Source organism: Coregonus clupeaformis, chromosome 17, assembly GCF_020615455.1.
Source record: "Coregonus clupeaformis isolate EN_2021a chromosome 17, ASM2061545v1, whole genome shotgun sequence".
Taxonomy (NCBI): domain Eukaryota; kingdom Metazoa; phylum Chordata; class Actinopteri; order Salmoniformes; family Salmonidae; genus Coregonus; species Coregonus clupeaformis.
The window spans coordinates 54234064-54249515 of NC_059208.1; the positions used below are offsets into that span (position 1 = coordinate 54234064).

At 46.9% G+C, this 15452-nt stretch overlaps 1 protein-coding gene across 4 annotated transcripts in view; it reads right to left on the minus strand.

Moving 5' to 3' along the window:
- LOC121586750 (engulfment and cell motility protein 1) overlaps positions 1 to 10455 on the minus strand; it is a 152634-nt gene extending 142179 nt beyond the window's left edge. For 3 of the 4 annotated variants that reach the window (XM_045226419.1, XM_045226420.1, XM_045226418.1), the window contains exon 1: positions 10340 to 10455. In XM_045226419.1, the coding sequence (XP_045082354.1) occupies positions 10340 to 10364 (25 nt within the window). In that variant the 5' untranslated portion in view covers positions 10365 to 10455. The remainder of the gene's footprint in view (positions 1 to 10339) is intronic. The other variant, XM_045226422.1, reaches the window with a different exon arrangement.
- Between the last annotated feature and the right edge of the window lie 4997 nt (positions 10456 to 15452).

Genomic DNA, 15452 nt, shown 5'->3' on the forward strand with positions numbered 1-15452 from the left:
CCACAGCACACTATAAAGGGGTTGTGAGATGATGCTGTATGTTGCCTTGTTTCCTGCAAAATATCTGTTTGTACAGGAAATAGATCAGATCACATGATGCAGCAACAGGAAGTGGTGGCTCACCTTCCACTAGTCTTGGGCTTTCCCCCTCCACCCTGTTCTAAGGACAGACTGTCCTGTTTTTCTACTGTGGCTACTTCCTTCACCTCATAAGTTCCCTTTGCTTCATTCTATCTAGACTGTCTGTCTGGATTCAGAAATGCACACAGACCAGTTAGACAGATCTCATGTCTGTCCTTCCAGTCAAAGAGACTACCGTCAACACACAGGCCTCCAGCCCAGCCAGCCAGCCAGTCCTAGACTATTAGAGTGGCCAGTGCTGCTGCTGGCATCAAAAGCACTGTCCCTCTTTATTTGTAGACACTCGCTTTGGGGAGTGCAGAATCCGAGAATCCGTGACAAAGTTCCACAGCAGGTGGCCTGCAGATGTGGTGGGGGCTTGACTTGCCAACGATGGTGACAGTCAGGGACAGAGAGAATTCCAGTTCAGCAAAATAAGAAAAATGCCTTGAGGGTGCTCATCCGTCCAGCTGCAATGTTGGCCCAAACACAGGCTGTTCACTACATAGTGCACTAGCTTTGACCAGAGCCCTATGGGCCCTGGTCAAAAGTAGTGGACTACATGGGGAATAGGGTACCATTTGGGACACAGGCCAACAGGGTCTGCTCTGCTGTAGCAACCGTGGAAGAAGATAAATCCACACAAGGATAAGAAAAACAAAAGTAATCTCCTCACAGCTAGTTCCCCTGCCCCCTCCCCCCTCCCCATGCTCCAGTTGGTCCCACCAGGTGTGTGTGTGTGTGCGTGCGTGCGTGCGTGCAGGGGTTAGCCAACTTCCACAGATGTTGCTGTAATTGAATACACCTCTGCTTCCTGGGAGAGGAAGGGATGTGACAGACGGGGGAGGGGGGGTGGCAAATCACCCTGGCAACGAGCGATACAAAATCCTAACCGGAGCAGTTGTTATGGCTCCTGACGTTCTAATCTGGAGTGGCCCGCAGATGCTCTGTGAGCAGATTCAGAATCACCACACAGACAGGCAGACAGACAGTCAGGCAGTCAGGCTCCTCATTTGAGGACAAAGATGAATATTACAGAGGCATCGATCTATCTCTGCCCCAAGCTTCAACAAATGAGGCCCCCCCTTTCTACCGGGTGATGAAAAGCGTGAAGGTGTGAGTTTAAACTGGCAGAAAATACTAAAGATACTGAGAAAATATCACAGATTCTGTGTGCGTCCCAAATGGCACCCTATTCCCTACATCATAGGGCACTACTTTAGAGCAAAGCCCTATGGGCCCTCGGCAAAAGTAGCGTACTACATAGTGGATAGATTGCCATTTGGGACAAACACACAGTTTTTCTTGATTTTTTTTAAAATCCTCTGACAGTCGGATTCCAGGTTCTGTGTTTATGAGCTGTTGTTAATCTCAAGGTCAGCCTGCGATGAATGACAGAGTCAATTTAACAAGACAGTGTATCACTGTCCTGGGAACATGACTCCACCACAACACACACACACACTCACTAAAAGGCTTATCCAGCTTTACTGGTATCCAGAATTCAGGGTCAGTATAAAAGATCTCAACACCAAACAAGAAGTATGAAACAAGATCTCGCAGAGAAAGCAAACATCACATTTTAGCTAGTCCTACATCCTTAAAACCAATCTCTGCAATATCTCTTAAATATTAGTCTCTTTCAAATCAAACATCTATCCTACCCCCCTTTGGTATCATAATTATTAAATGCCTGCCTTATGAAATATTATTTCCCTGATGTGATAAAAAGGAGCCCATCGATTCGATTTCCGTACACAGTGTTTTATTTATTTATGGGGTAGATCAGCTTTAATATTGCAGATAGATTGTAACTTCCATCAATGTAATTGTCTGCATCACTTCCAATCCCCCATGTGTTTTTTCCCCGCAATTAAATAAATATATATACATATACACACACACAGTTGAAGTCGGAGGTTTACATACACTTACAGTGAGGGAAAAAAGTATTAGATCCCCTGCTGATTTTGTACGTTTGCCCACTGACAAAGAAATGATCAGTCTATAATTGTAATGGTAGGTTTATTTGAACAGTGAGAGACAGAATAACAACAAAGAAATCCAGAAAACGTATGTCAAAAATGTTATAAATTGATTTGCATTTTAAATGAGGGAAATAAGTATTTGACCCCTCTGCAAAACATGACTTAGTACTTGGTGGCAAAACCCTTGTTGGCAATCACAGAGGTCAGATGTTTCTTGTAGTTGGCCACTGGGTTTGCACACATCTCAGGAGGGATTTTGTTCCACTCCTCTTTGCAGATCTTCTCCAAGTCATTAAGGTTGAGGCTGATGTTTGGCAACTCAAACCTTCAGCTCCCTCCACAGATTTTCTATGGGATTAAGGTCTGGAGACTGGCCAGGCCACTCCAGGACCTTAATGTGCTTCTTCTTGAGCCACTCCTTTGTTGCCTTGGCCGTGTGTTTTGGGTCATTGTCATGCTGGAATACCAATACACGACCCATTTTCAATGCCCTGGCTGAGGGAAGGAGGTTCTCACCCAAGATTTGACGGTACATGGCTCCGTTCATCGTCCCTTTGATGCGGTGAAGTTGTCCTGTCCCCTTAGCAGAAAAACACCCCCAAAGCATAATATTTCCACCTCCATGTTTGACGGTGGGGATGGTGTTCTTGGGGTCATAGGCAGCATTCCTCCTCCTCCAAACACGGTGAGTTGAGTTGATGCCAAAGAGCTCCATTTTGGTCTCATCTGACCACAACACTTTCACCCAGTTCTCCTCTGAATCATTACGATGTTCATTGGCAAACTTCAGACGGGCCTGTATATGTGCTTTCTTGAGCAGGGGGGCCTTGCGGGTGCTGCAGGAATTCAGTCCTTCACAGCGTAGTGTGTTACCAATTGTTTTCTTGGTGACTATGGTCCCAGCTGCCTTGAGATCATTGACAAGATCCTCCCGTGAAGTTCTGGGCTGATTCCTCACCGTTCTCATGATCATTGCAACTCCACGAGGTGAGATCTTGCATGGAGCCCCAGGCTGAGGGAGATTGACAGTTATTTTGTGTGTCTTCCATTTGCGAATAATCGCACCAACTGTTGTCACCTTCTCACCGAGCTGCTTGGCGATGGTCTTGTAGCCCATTCCATCCTTGTGTAGGTCTACAATCTTGTCCCTGACATCCTTGGAGAGCTCTTTGGTCTTGGCCATGAGAGTTTGGAATCTGATTGATTGATTGCTTCTGTGTCAGGTGTCTTTTATACAGGTAACAAGCTGAGATTAGGAGCACTCCCTTTAAGAGTGTGCTCCTAATCTCAGCTCGTTACCTGTATAAAAGACACCTGGGAGCCAGAAATCTTTCTGATTGAGAAGGGGTCAAATACTTATTTCCCTCATTAAAATGCAAATCAATTTATAACATTTTTGACATGTGTTTTTCTGGATTTTTTTGTTGTTATTCTGTCTCTCACTGTTCAAATAAACCTACCATTAAAATTATAGACTGATCATGTCTTTGTCAGTGGGCAAACGTACAAAATCAGCAGGGGATCAAATACTTTTTTCCCTCACTGTAGGTTGGAGTCATTAAAACTTGTTTTTCAACCACTCCACACATTTCTTGTTAACAAACTATAGTTTTGGCAAGTCGGTTAGGACATCTACTTTGTGCATGACACAAGTAATTTTTCCAACAATTTTTTACAGACAGATTATTTCACTTATAATTCACAGTATCACAATTCCAGTGGGTCAGAAGTTTTCATACACTAAGTTGACTGTGCCTTTAAACAGCTTGGAAAATTCCAGAAAATGATGCCATGGCTTTAGAAGCTTCTGATAGGCTAATTGACATAATTTGAGTCAATTGGAGGTGTACCTGTGGATGTATTTCAAGGCCTACCTTCAAACCCAGTGCCTCCTTGCTTGACATCATGGGAAAATCAAAAGAAATCAGCCAAGACCTCAGAAAAAAAATTGTAGACCTCCACAAGTCTGGTTCTTCCTTGGGAGCAATTTCCAAACACCTGAAGGTACCACATTCATCTGTATAAACAATAGTACGCAAGTATAAACACCATGGGACCACGCAGCCGTCATACCGCTCAGGAAGGAGACGCGTTCTGTCTCCTAGAGATGAATGTACTTTGGTGCGAAACGTGCAAATCAATCCCAGAACAACAGCAAAGGACCTTGTGAAGATGCTGGAGGAAACCGGTACAAAAGTATCTATATCCACAGTAAAGTCCTATATCGACATAACCTGAAAGGCCGCTCAGCAAGGAAGAAATCACTGCTCCAAAACCGCCATAGAAAAGCCAGACTACGGTTTGCAACTGCACATGGGGACAACGATCGTAAATGTCCTCTGGTCTGATGAAACAAAAATAGAACTGTTTGGCCATAATGACCATCGTTATGTTTGGAGGAAAAAGGGTGTGGCTTGCAAGCCGAAGAACACATTTTACATTACATTTACATTTTAGTCATTTAGCAGACGCTCTTATCCAGAGCGACTTACAGTTAGTGAGTGCATACATTATTTTATTTTTTTCATACTGTGGGAATCGAACCCACAACCCTGGCATTGCAAACGCCATGCTCTACCAACTGAGCTACCTCCCTGCCGGCCATTCCCTCCCCTACCCTGGACGACGCTGGGCCAATTGTGTGCCGCCCCATGGGAACACCATCCCAACCGTGAAGTACGGGGGTGGCAGCATCATGCTGTGGGGGTGCTTTGCTACAGGAGGGACTGGTGCACTTCACAAAATAGATGGCATCATGAGGAAGGAAAATTAGGTGGATATATTGAAGTAACATCTCAAGACATCAGTCAGGAAGTTAATGCTTGGTTGCAAATGGGTCTTCCAAATGGACAATGACCTGACCGCAAGCATACTTCTAAAGTTGTGGCAAAATGGCTTAAGGACAGCAAAGTCAAGGTATTGGAGTGGCCATCACAAAGCTCTGACCTCAATCGTTTAGAAAATGTGTGGGCAGAACTGAAAAAGCGTGTGCGAGCAAGGAGGCCTACAAACCAGACTCAGGTACACCAGCTCTGTCAGGAGGAATGGGCCAAAATTCACCCAACTTATTGTGGGAAGCTTGTGGAAGGCTATCCGAAACGTTTGACCCAAGTTAAACAATTTAAAGGCAATGCTACCAAATACTAATTGAGTGTATGTAAACTTCTGACCCACTGGGAATGTGATGAAAGCTGAAATAAATCATTCTCTCCACTATTATTCTGACATTTCACATTCCTAAAATAAAGTGGTGATCCTAACTGACCTAAGACAGGGAATTTTTACTAGGATTAAATGTCAGGAATTGTGAAAAACTGAGTTTAAATGTATTTGGCTAAGGTGTATGTAAACTTCCGACTTCAACTGTACATACTATATACATTTTATGGACACAGTCAATTTTACAATAATTCTATTTTGTTTGTTTTTACTCCTGAACTTCCTCCACCCTCAACCTCTCCGATCATTTTCATGATGTCCATCCAGTTTGCTTCTATATGTCATATCTTTCTAACTGTGCTCTTTCACAAAAGCTCTCAACCTGTAACCTAAATACTTATTATGGACACAGTATGCTTTACATTAGTTATCTTGTTGTTATCAGTTGTTGTTATTAGTCCCATCCTTCAGCCCCATTCAATACCTCCCATCTATCTCTTAACACCATCCATATTGGATTTCTATTTGCCATATATTTTTCAACTGTACTGTGATGTTTCACAAAAGTTCTGAACCCTTCTATTCTCATTGTTTCTACAGATTGTAAATTAAAAATAAACATTTTTGCTAAAAGTATTATTATATTATTGATCGATTGACTATGACTTTTCAGATCACCCAGTAGTGCTATATGCAGGGTTAGCTCTAGGTAAATATTGCAATCCTTCAACCATTCGTGGACCTGTGACCAAACACAGAGTTGTTTCATTAGGCTATGGCTCCATTTGCATAGCCAGACCGTACTGGAGTGGAAATGAGAAACAGATCAAAGAGATAACAAGAGGAAGGAGTGAGAGAGACAACAAGATAGCTCATGGTTTCTTAGACACCAAGCAACATGATCCATCTTTCCCGCCATCCAATCTAATGCTGTGCTTTATTTCCAGTTCAGCTCACGATCCATCCATCCATATGTGCTGTCCTCTCCCATCAGGGGCAGGCTTTGATGAGACCTGCATCCTGCGCTGTGAGCGGCAGGCAGGGTGAAGAGAGAGAGAGAGACGGAGAGAAGAGAGAGAGACGGAGAGACAGAGAAAGAGAGAGAGACGGAGAGAAGAGAGAGATGGAGAGCGAGAGAGCGAGAGAGCGAGAGAGACGGAGAGGAGAGAGAGAGAGAGAGAGACAGAGAGAGAGAGACGGAGAAAGAAAGAGAGACGGAGAGAAGAGAGAGATGGAGAGAGAGAGAGAGCGAGAGAGACGGAGAGAGAGCGAGAGAGACGGAGAGACGGAGAAAGAGAGAGAGACGGAGAGAGAGAGCGAGACGGAGAGAAGAGAGAGAGAGCGAGAGAGCGAGAGAGCGAGACGGAGAGAAGAGAGAGAGCGAGAGAGCGAGAGAGCAAGAGAGACGGAGAGAAGAGAGAGAGAGACGGAGAGAAAGAGAGAGACGGAGAGAAGAGAGAGAGAGACGGAGAGAAAGAGAGACAGAGAGGAGAGAGAGAGAGAGAGAGAGAGAGACGGAGAGAAGAGAGAGAGAGATGGAGAGAGAGAGAGAGAGAGAGAGAGAGAGAGAGAGAGAAGAGAGACGGAGAGAAGAGAGACAGAGAGAAGAGAGATGGAGAGAGAGAGATAGAGAAGAGAGCTGGAGAGTGAGAGAGAAGAGAGATGGAGAGTGAGAGAGAAGAGAGATGGAGAGAGAGAGAGATGGAGAGACGGAGGAGACGAGCGCTGTGGCTGTGACGTCCATGCTGCACAGAGAGCAGGCAGGGAGGGAGAGACGCACGCAGAAACACACGGACGGCAGAGCTACAGCATAGAGAGACTGTGATGTAGTGCTCTCCATCAGGGTAAGGGACAGGCCTGTGACTCACTATCAGTGTAGAGTCACTCTCAGAACAGAGGCTATATAGTCTACAGTAGAGATGGGATCAGAACAGAGGTGTGTGCAGCTATTAACATACCGTAAATACCATAGTATATAGACAAACAAAAGCAGGCTAGAGAAATGCTGCCAGGGGGCTTGGATGTTGTTCTGGGGGCCTTTGTACCTCACCTGAAAATGAGGAGAAACACTGACAGGAGGTATACAGTGGCAGAAGGCACTGGGCACAGTGACCAGGGAGTGGTGATCATCCTGTCATTTGTAGTGTAGAACTCTGATAACCACTGAATGAATATACTATGACCACCTTTATCTTGTGGCAGTGTCTGTGCATCAGAGGAGCAGATTTTTACACTGGCCCACTTCATCCCGGTCAAGCCACCAGGATCATGGCTGGATTCTTATAATAATATAATAATAATAATAATAATAATAATAATAATAATAATAATATGCCATTTAGCAGACGCTTTTATCCAAAGCGACTTACAGTCATGTGCGCATACATTCTTACGTATGGGTGGTCCCGGGGATCGAACCCACTACCCTGGCGTTACAAGCGCCATGCTCTACCAATTGAGCTACAGAGGACCAGTTCTTCTCACTGATCCGTGCACATCAGCAGTCCCCTTCATAATATGTTCATGTGGAGATCAACGACAGCGATGGAGAGAAGGGAAAAAATAGAGAAAAGGAGAGGCAGAAGAGCGCAGGAGCGTGACGAGATGAGGGTCGATCCATGAAACGCAGCAGTAGGCGAGACCAGTGACCCATACTGTGTAACACACACACACACACACACACACACACACACACAGAGTCCACAGCTGGAGCCAACCTGTATGAACGCCTGGGTTGTACACCAGCATGCTCCAGCTACTGGAGACAACGTGTATATAAGAGAAATATGATCAACACATCCAACACCACACCACAGCACCATGCTGCCTACACACACCAGAGAGAGAAACCACACCACAGCACCATGCTGCCTACACACACCAGAGAGAGAAACCACACACCCAGCTAGGTTATACCTAGATAAATGCCAAACACTAATGCTCATCTGACTGGTTCATACTACAGGGAACTAAATACCAAAATGCTACATAACAACTCTTCCACAGACAGCTGGAAAGGGGTAGACCAAGAAAATAACTATCAGTTAGCAAACTGGTTCAAATATCTGTGGGGAGGGATGGTCTGCGGTGGTAGAATGCTAAAAACAAAACAGTCACGAACATCTGACTAACACTCAACTCATTAGGACCAAAGTCTTCTTGAGTACAGCTTGAATGTTTGTGGAGTGGGCAAAGTGAAGAGATACTATAATTTGACCTGATTATTTATTTGTGTACTGTACAGTTTAAACTCTGTTGAGCTGGCTGTAGGATAATCAGAATTTCAAACCTACTTGAGGGGGCTTTGTTGCCCTCAAATCAGAGAGAGAGACAGACAGACAGAGAGAAAGAAGGACTGCCGGGCGAGGTTTCCTACTCATAAAATTGGCAAGGTTACACTTGGAGGTGGGAGGGTGCTAAACTGTGGAGTGTAATTTATGTGTACCCAGGCACAATTGTGGTGAATCTGAATGAGCCCCCCTCTCAACGTGGAGATCCCAAATCAGCACTCTTTTCAGTCAGCAACCTAATCTGGGGACATACAGTTTGTATCAAGCATCTCAGAGTAGGAGTGCCGATCTAGGATCAGTTTTGTATTTTAGGTAATGACGAATCAGATTATTATGGGCAGGGAGGACCTGATCCTAGATCAGCAGTCCTACTCTCAGACTGTTGATGATTACAGATCCTGAAAAATCTTGTCAATGTGCCCTTGAACAAGTCACTTAACCATAATTGCTCCAGGGTCGCCATTGATAATGGCTGACCCTGGCCATGACCCCACCGAGGGCTCAGAAACTGCACTGCCCTCTGGGAAGAGGCCTCTGAGATCATCATAACCCGGGGTCATACTACTGTCACACACAAGACAGTCAGATGAAGCTCAAATAACATGAGAGTGGAGGCTGCTGAGGGGAGAACAGCTCATAATAAGGCCTGGAATGGAGCAATTGGAATGGCATCAAACCATGTTTTTGATTCCACTCCAGCCATTACCACGAGCCTGTCCTCCCCATTACCACGAGCCTGTCCTCCCCATTACCACGAGCCTGTCCTCCCCATTACCACGAGCCTGTCCTCCCCATTACCACGAGCCTGTCCTCCCCATTACCACGAGCCTGTCCTCCCCATTACCACGAGCCTGTCCTCCCCATTACCACGAGCCTGTCCTCCCCATTACCACGAGCCTGTCCTCCCCATTACCACGAGCCCGTCCTCCCCAATTAAGGTGCCACCAACCTCCTGTGGTGTGTGTGTCTTAGATCTCAAAACAACCATTTCTTGTAGGACAGCATCAAGTATTTCAAGATAATGATCCAATCTGTACAAGCTAAATGACTAAAATGTAAAATGTAAATGTACAAAACATCTGCTGGCAAACTGCTGCCTGAATGCATCATCTAGCCTACAATAATTACCACAATGTGATTAATTACATTGAATTTACTGTGGTTCAAACGACAGCCTGCATGCATCTCCTACCTGAGTCTCCATCCTAGAATAAAGACAAGTAAAACTGGAGGGAATGAATAGACTCAAAACCACCTGCATTGGAAGCAGGGGGAAATTGGGAGCTGACTTCTCTCCTGTAATTAAGGTTTGTTTACAATGGCCAAAGCAACCTGGGATGAAGTCTGGACAGGGGTGTTTTGTAAACAAGCTATCCACTTGTGATTCAACAAACAACGACTTCATACGATAACTCTTTCATGCGAATTCCAGTGCAGGGGAATTGTAAACTGGACGCGGACGCGCCAACTTCATGAGCGGCTGAATTGTTTTGAGTGAGCTTGTCAATCAACAGAGCAGCGCCCAGAACCGCTGGAGCCCACTCCTGCAGAAAAGTAGCCGACTGATAACATTTCCTGGGCGCACAAACTATTCTTCTGTATAGTGTATAATACAATGTAACAATAGCAGAAATACTGGCTACAGTAGCGAGTCGAACACCGACTATTCCGAGTTTCTTGAGCAGTTCATTCTGGCGTGAATCCTAAACCAGTAAACGCAAAGAAGAAACTGCATGCTTTCCATGTAGGCTAGATGAAAGAACATTTTAATGTTTTACCAACCTGCCCAAGCGAGGGGACTTCTCATGTAGCAAAGCGCTGATGTTCAGAGTTTGTGTCACAGACAGTCAGTCGTATGTATTCTGTCCCTCTCCTCTGCTCGGCTCCAGATTATGTTTTCACTTCCTCTTTTTCTCCGCCGTCTGCTGGTTGGCTCCTCTCCTCCGAGGCTCGAGCAACGATGCTAGGGACTTTGACCAATTACAACACAACAAATCCCGACTATTGAATGGGCGACAGGACACTCCCCGTTAATGGGTGGCAATCAATGACCGTATGGTGGCAATTTATATATTTAATCACTTTCTTTGAAGTTCTTCATTTATTAGTAGGTTTAGGCCTATAAACGCATGGACGGGACAGAATGCTTGTTAGAGATGTAGCCCAGAATATTATGATGTCATATTAATAATGTCATCCTTGAACCTCGGATAAGCGCTGCAGAGGGCTCAAGGAACAATGTGTTTAATAATTCATAGCAATCGATTAATTCATACATAAAACAGACAGCATCTGGGGGTGGGGTGTTGTAACCGTTATCTGAAAGAGAGTATAAAGATGAATATAATAGACAATTATACAAAGGCTACAGTACAGTACAGGCAATACCAGACTTGATTAAATTCATGTCACCTTCACCTACTTCCAAAATCTAGGCTGCCCCCGCGAGAGAGAGAGAGAGAGAGAGAGAGAGAGAGAGAGAGAGAGAGAGAGAGAGAGAGAGCAAGAGAGCGAAAAGGAAGAGAGAGGGAGAGAGAAAAGGGAGAGAGAGAGGGAGAGATAGAAAGAGAGTTAAAGACATCTATGAGTGATTTGAACTGCTGCCACTGTGCCAGGCACACAGCTCTCCTCTCCACAGTATAGCATCAAGATTTATACAGGGTCATGTGCCTCTACTGTCTGTCTGGAATATAATCTGGGCTAATGGGGGCCAAACACCCACCCTGAGAAACCTGTCTGTGTGACTGAAACCCATGATGATGGGTGAAGATATGCAATATGACAAGCAAAAAGATAGAACAGTAATGAGTGGTGTTGCATAATATTTGATTGATAAGACTGTCATGCTGACTGTGTAAATTGTGAAAAAACAGACAGAAATTATATGAAGAAATCCTGTTTTCTGCTATTACTCCATGTTAGTGGCCGATATGATGGCAGTTTGTGGCAAAGAAAAATTGCATTCACAAAATGGCAGATAGTTAGTTTAAATGTTACTGATAGTCTGAAGAGCATCTACAGATGGACTATCCAAATAAAGTGTTACCGACCCTAGCCCTTTCTCCTGCCCCATAAAATAGTGGCTTGCGAAAGTATTCACCCTCCTTGGCATTTGTCCTATTTTGTTGGCTTACAACCTGGAATTAAAATTGATTTTTGGGGGGTTTGTATCATTTGATTTACACAACATGCCTACCATTTTGAAGATGCAAAATGCAATGGCTTTTTTCTGGCCTCTCTTCCGTAAAGCCCAGCTCTGTGGAGTGTATGGCTTAAAGTTGTCATATGGACAGATACTCCAATCTCCACTGTGGAGCTTTGCAGCTCCTTCAGGGTTATCTTTGGTCTCTTTGTTGCCTCTCTGATTAATGCCCTCCTTGCCTGGTCTGTGAGTTTTGGTGGGTGGCCCTCTCTTGGCAGGTTTGTTGTGGTGCCATATTCTTTCCATTTTTAATAATGGATTTAATGGTGCTCCGTGGGATGTTCAAAGTTTCTGATATTTTTTTATAACCCAACCCTGATCTGTACTTCTCCACAACTTTGTCCCTGACCTGTTTGGAGAGCTCCTTGGTCTTCATGGTGCCGCTTGCTTGGTGGTGCCCCTTGCTTAGTGGTGTTGCAGACTCTGGGGCCTTTCAGAACAGGTGTATATATACTGAGATCATGTGACAGATCATGTGACACTTAGATTGCACACAGGTGGACTTTATTTAACTAATTATGTGACTTCTGAAGGTAATTGGTTGCACCAGATCTTATTTAGGGGCTTCATAGCAAAGGGGGTGAATACATATGCACGCACCACTTTTCCGTTATTTATTTTTTAGAACTTTTTGAAACAAGTTATTTTTTTCATTTCACTTCACCAATTTGGACTATATTGTGTATGTCCATTACATGAAATCCAAATAAAAATCATTTTAAATTACAGATTGTAGTGCAACAAAATAGGAAGAACGCCAAGGGGGATGAATACTTTTGCAAGGCACTGTATAAGCTTTTCTACCCTGACTTTGTCACGGTTCAGACAGACGACAAGAGGACCACAATTGCGTCACACCAGAAAGTTTATTAAAACTTAAGGGAAAAGGGAAGTAGGGAGTGAGTGAAGGCTCCAGGGGTTATCCCGTCCAATGTGCTGGGTCTGTGCCCCCAGTGGCAGCGGTGCGTCCGATGACGCCGGTGGTTGGTGGTCCAGAAGTCCTGGGGGGAGGAAACACAGACACAACGGGCGGATGAAACAAGGCAGAAGTACAGTTCAAGGGAAATCCAAATACGTTGTAGCAAGGCAGAAGGCTGGTCAGAGTTACCGGGGTCGAAGAGTAGTCAGGAGTCGTAATGGCAGAAAGCAGGTCTGGTTTTCCTGGGGCAGAAGAGTATCCAAGAATCAGGCAGGTCCGGGGGTCACAAAACAAGGGTGAGCCAGAAGCGCGAGCACACAGGTTCCGGGGTGTGAGCTTGGCAGACGATCTGACAAAGGAGAGCTGAGAGACGGGACTTTAAATACTGGGAGAGGTTAGTGGGTAATGCAGCGCAGCTGGCAGAGTAATTAGAGCCGAGCAGAGCAGGGACAGGTGGAGCTCGTTAGGCTGAGTAGAGAGAGAGAGATGAGCAGAGTGGAAGATAGTGGAAACACATTAAGGTGGTAACCCGGTGGAGTGAGAGGGCTCATGACAGAACCCCCCCCCCCAAGGGACGGCCCCAGAAGTCCCAAGAGCAACACCACGCCGGGCGGGAGGAGGGGAGCCAGAGGAGGGCTAGAACTCCTCCGAACGGTCCGAGCGAACGCCCTCATCCTCGGAGGAAGCCGGAGGGCCGTGGTCGGGGAGATGGGACAGGTCCCGAGACAGGATCAGGCACAGGACAGGAAGCCGAGCGGGCAGGACGGTTAGGGATCCTCTGGGGCGGCCCCTACGGATTGCAGGTTGATCAGGATGCCGTTGGTGGAAGGCGGTGATGAGAGTCCTATCCACAATCCGACTAGCTGGCACCCAGGTCCTTTCCTCAGGTCCATAGCCCTCCCAGTCAATGAGGTACTGGAGACCCCTACCCCTCCGTCTGGACCGAAGCAGGCGGCGGACGGTGTAAACCAGACCACCATCGACGAGCCGTGGAGGAGGAGGACAAGGCGCAGCAGGGACCAGCGGACTCTCATGAATGGGCTTAATCTTAGACACATGGAAAGTGGGGTGCACCCTCATGGAATTAGGCAGTTGGAGCCGGACAGCAGTTGGGCTAATCACTCTTATGATAGGGAATGGGCCAATGAACCGAGGTGCCAACTTCTGCGACTCCACCCTGAGTGGCAGGTTCCTTGACGACAACCACACCCTTTGACCAACATGGTAGGTGGGAGCAGGGATTCTCCGACGGTTGGCCCCGGTAGTGTAGCTGGCAACGGATCTGAGAAGTGTGGCTCGGGCCTGTGACCAGGTGCGGCGACATCGACGGGCAAACGCAAGTGCAGATGGGCAAGTAACCTCCCCTTCCTGACTGGCAAATAGAGGAGGCTGGTATCCATAAACACATTGGAAAGGGGACATACCGATGGCAGAGCAGGTCAGAGAATTGTGTGCGTACTCCACCCATGTCAATTGCTGCGACCAGGAGTGGGGTTGCGTGAAGTCATGCATCGCAGTGCCTTCTCGAGCTCCTGATTTGCCCGCTCTGACTGCCCATTGGATTGGGGATGGAATCCGGAAGTCAGACTGACTGTGGCTCCCAGCAGGTGACAGAACTCCTTCCAAAAAGCGGAGGAGAATTGTGGACCACGGTCAGAAACTACATCCTTTGGCAGTCCGTAGATCCGGAAGACGTGTTCCAGGACCACCTGGGCGGTCTCCTTGGCGGTTGGGAGCTTGGGGAGGGGAATGAAGTGTGCCATCTTGCTGAATCGGGTCAACTATGGTGAGAATGACGGTCTTGCCCCTTGAAGGGGGCAGCCCCGTGACAAAGTCAAGGGCGATGTGAGACCAGGGACGTCTGGGCACAGGCAGGGGCTGCAGCAATCCGGCTGGGGCTGGCAGGACGACTTGTGTTGGTTGCAGATGGGGCAGGCTTGGACCAATTCCCGTACATCCTTTCTCAGAGCGGGCCACCAGAACCTCTGGGCGAGCAGGTTGTAAGTGCGGGTGGAGCCAGGGTGACAAGCTAGGCGGGAGTCATGTCCCCACTGAACGACCTGGGACCTTAGGTTTTCGGGGACAAAAAGGCGGTCAGCTGGGCAAGTGCTGGGACCGGGCTGGTTACGGAGAGCTTCCAGCACCTGTTCCTCAACAGCCCAGGTCAGAGCTGCTACGATGCAGGGACTTGGCAGAATCGACACAGGATCCTTGGAGGGGTTGTCATCCTTCTGGAATTGACGGGAGAGGGCGTCCTGGCTTGGTGTTGCGTGATCCAGGCCGGTATGACAGAGTGAAATTAAACCTGGTGAAGAACAGGGCCCAGCGGGACTGCCTGGAGTTCAACCGTTTGGCCGCGTCGGATGTACTCCAAGTTCTTATGATCGGTCCAAACGAGAAATGGAGTGGTGGACCCCTCCAGCCAGTGACGCCACTCCTCCAAGGCAAGCTTCACAGCCAGCAGCTCTCGGTTCCCTATGTCGTAATTGCACTCAGAGGGGACAACCGACGTGAGAAAAAGGCACAGGGATGGAGCTTCCTATCCTCCGCAGCCCACTGAGAAATCACAGCACCAACTCCCACATCCGAGGCGTCCACCTCCACAATGAATTGCCGGTCCACGTCAGGCATCTGGAGGATGGGAGCGGAGGTGAACCTTACCTTGAGGGTACTGAAGGCCTTGTCGGCTGCTGGGGTCCAGGTGAAGGGTTGCTTGGTGCTGGTTAGAGCAGTGAGAGGGGCAGCAACGGTACTGTAGTTCCGGATAAACTTTC